The sequence below is a fragment of the Peromyscus californicus genome, unplaced genomic scaffold (assembly GCF_007827085.1).
Source record: "Peromyscus californicus insignis strain IS unplaced genomic scaffold, ASM782708v3 Scaffold_8__1_contigs__length_139910024, whole genome shotgun sequence".
NCBI lineage: Eukaryota > Metazoa > Chordata > Mammalia > Rodentia > Cricetidae > Peromyscus > Peromyscus californicus.
Window position 1 is genome coordinate 121597147 of NW_026294606.1, and position 2371 is coordinate 121599517.

Genomic DNA, 2371 nt, shown 5'->3' on the forward strand with positions numbered 1-2371 from the left:
TGTGGGCACATTTTATAAATGGCCTTTGAGTGGGGAGGCAGAGTGCTCAATAGAATATGTATCTATGTTAGTTTTTTTTAAATGTGTTCCTGTCCACTGATAGAAAGAAGAAAAAGAACCACTACAATAGTAATCCTCATTCTTAGGAATTGTGCACCTCCTGTGCATGAAGCATTTCCCACAGGAGATCACTGCTCTTCACAGTGATTCACAAGGGGAGGCCTATCAATCCATTTCATTAGGAGACGCACAGAGAGGAGACATGATTCGTCCAAGGTTGAATATCTGGTAAGAGAGTAAGCTGGGGCTGGGAATTTAATCAAGATTATGGAGCTCCTAGCCTGATCTCACTGAGGAGGCAAATGGGCCAAAGGGAGAATGGATCACAGGAGTGTGAAGAGCATCAGAGGTGACATCCAGTTATAACAGGAACTATGGGGTAAATCTGAGTTTCAAAATTACAGGAGCATTTGAATTACTTATACTCACTGCAGGTTATATTTTCTATTCTTTATCATCTATCTTTCTTTCTTTCTTTTTACCTTTCATTCTTTTTATCTATCTATCTATCTATCTATCTATCTATCTATCTATCTATCTATCTACCTTTCTATCTGTCATCAATTATCCACCAATCTATTTATTATCTATACTTTCTACATAAATACAGAGGTTAGTGTTCTTTACCAAAAAAACACCATCAGATCAAGTGGGAGTCTGCCAGCTCATTCCATTTTCTTTCCTTTGGGGGAAAAACTTTTATGAAATTTTAGATACACAGTTCATTTTATTACATTTATCACTTACATACTGCATTCATAAAAACACATAGAAGTTTTATTTCTTGTAAGAGTAAGTGGTACTATATACTATAAATTCACGTGCAATGTGTTCTTTTAAAAAGATTATGTCTGATATTAGACTATCCTTGAATTCTGAGCACACTTCATTATGGTTAAATGAGTTAGTCATTATTTTAAAAACATGTTGCCTAACTCACTTTGTTAACATTTTTTTTTTACTTGAGCAGTCTTTAATGGAAGTTGTGTATGAAATGCCTCTATTCCTGCATCTCCTCAATCGTTTCTTCCTTGTATTCGCCCTTCTCCTTTCCTACTTGTCCAGAGTTGCCTTCCTTTTCCAGGAGCTTTTCGTGGTCTTTGTCCAGCTCTAGCCTGGTGATAGCCACCTTGCTGGGGTGGATGCCCACATGGACAGTTGCACCATTAGCTTTTTCTGGCTGCACCCATTCAGTGTAGATGACATATGTCTTTCTGTACGCTAGGACCACTTTGTCAATCTGCTGGCCTTTGTTGTGTCCTCAGACAATCTAAACTTCATCATCCTTTCCAATGGGCATGGATCGAACCTTGTACTTCTGTCTCAGCTCTTTAGGAAGAGCAGAAGACGTGATCTTCTTCCTCATGTGAGAAGGTGCATTGAAATGCTGTTTGTGGTTCTTGCTTCTGTCATAAGTTACAAAGGGATTGAACTTCATTTTGTCTGCTGTGATCCAGTGATGGCGGCCTCACTTTGTTAACATTTTACTGAGTATTTATTGAAGATTGTTCAACTGGGCACTATAGTATATGTCTGTGAACCCAGGACTGAAGAGGTAGAATTGTGTGAATTTGAGGCCAGTCTAGGCTACACAGTGAGACAACAAACAAAGAAACAGACAGACAGACAAACACTTCAGTGTTTTATTTTTGTGACATGACTCCTTGTTTCTGCATACTGCTTTCTGACTGTGCATGCAGAGCACTCCACTACTCAAGGTGGTGCATCCGGTGACATTGTTCTCCCACAAAGCAAGGCTAAGGTGAATTTTTAAAAAAACATCACCATTTAAAAAAAATCTCAGCAAGTTTAAAGAATAAAAAATAAATTGTATTTAAGCAACACCTCCAGAAATTTGTTAAGAATGGTGGTATTTGAATGATGGCCATGCCCTCTCCCTTTCCCAGCTCAGCATAAATAGAAGGCACATGCTCCCCAAACCCAGTATTCCATTCTCAGAACTGCAAACTGAGGGCTGTGCTTTTCTGGAGGAGAATGCATGGCCTCTCCCATCTTCCTTTGCTGTGTTTACTTCACCAAACACCTATTCTTAGGGCAGAGGCTCTGGGAAGCCAAGGCACTCTGAGAAGTCTGCATCCTCCCTTGTGGTCATCTCAAGCCATTTCTTAGGGTGTGACAAGCCAAAAAGACCTAGGCCACTGTCCCCACCCAATGTCCTGAACTTTGAATAATGGATGCAAGTCACCAATCACATCCCAGCTCCAGAGTTTATGGCTTGGAGCTTTAACCCAGAATAGAGGCAGGCCTTGAGAGTTCAGAGCCCTCCTTTAAGGAGCTGATTGCATTTGCA

The 2371-nt window shown here is 40.2% G+C and overlaps 1 protein-coding gene across 1 annotated transcript; it reads right to left on the reverse strand.

The window, feature by feature from the left end:
* Positions 1-1060: 1060 nt before the first annotated feature.
* Positions 1061-1498, reverse strand: LOC128104455 (60S ribosomal protein L26-like). Its single transcript, XM_052729380.1, is given in 1 exon segment — positions 1061-1498. A coding segment is annotated over 1 exon segment (438 nt).
* Between the last annotated feature and the right edge of the window lie 873 nt (positions 1499-2371).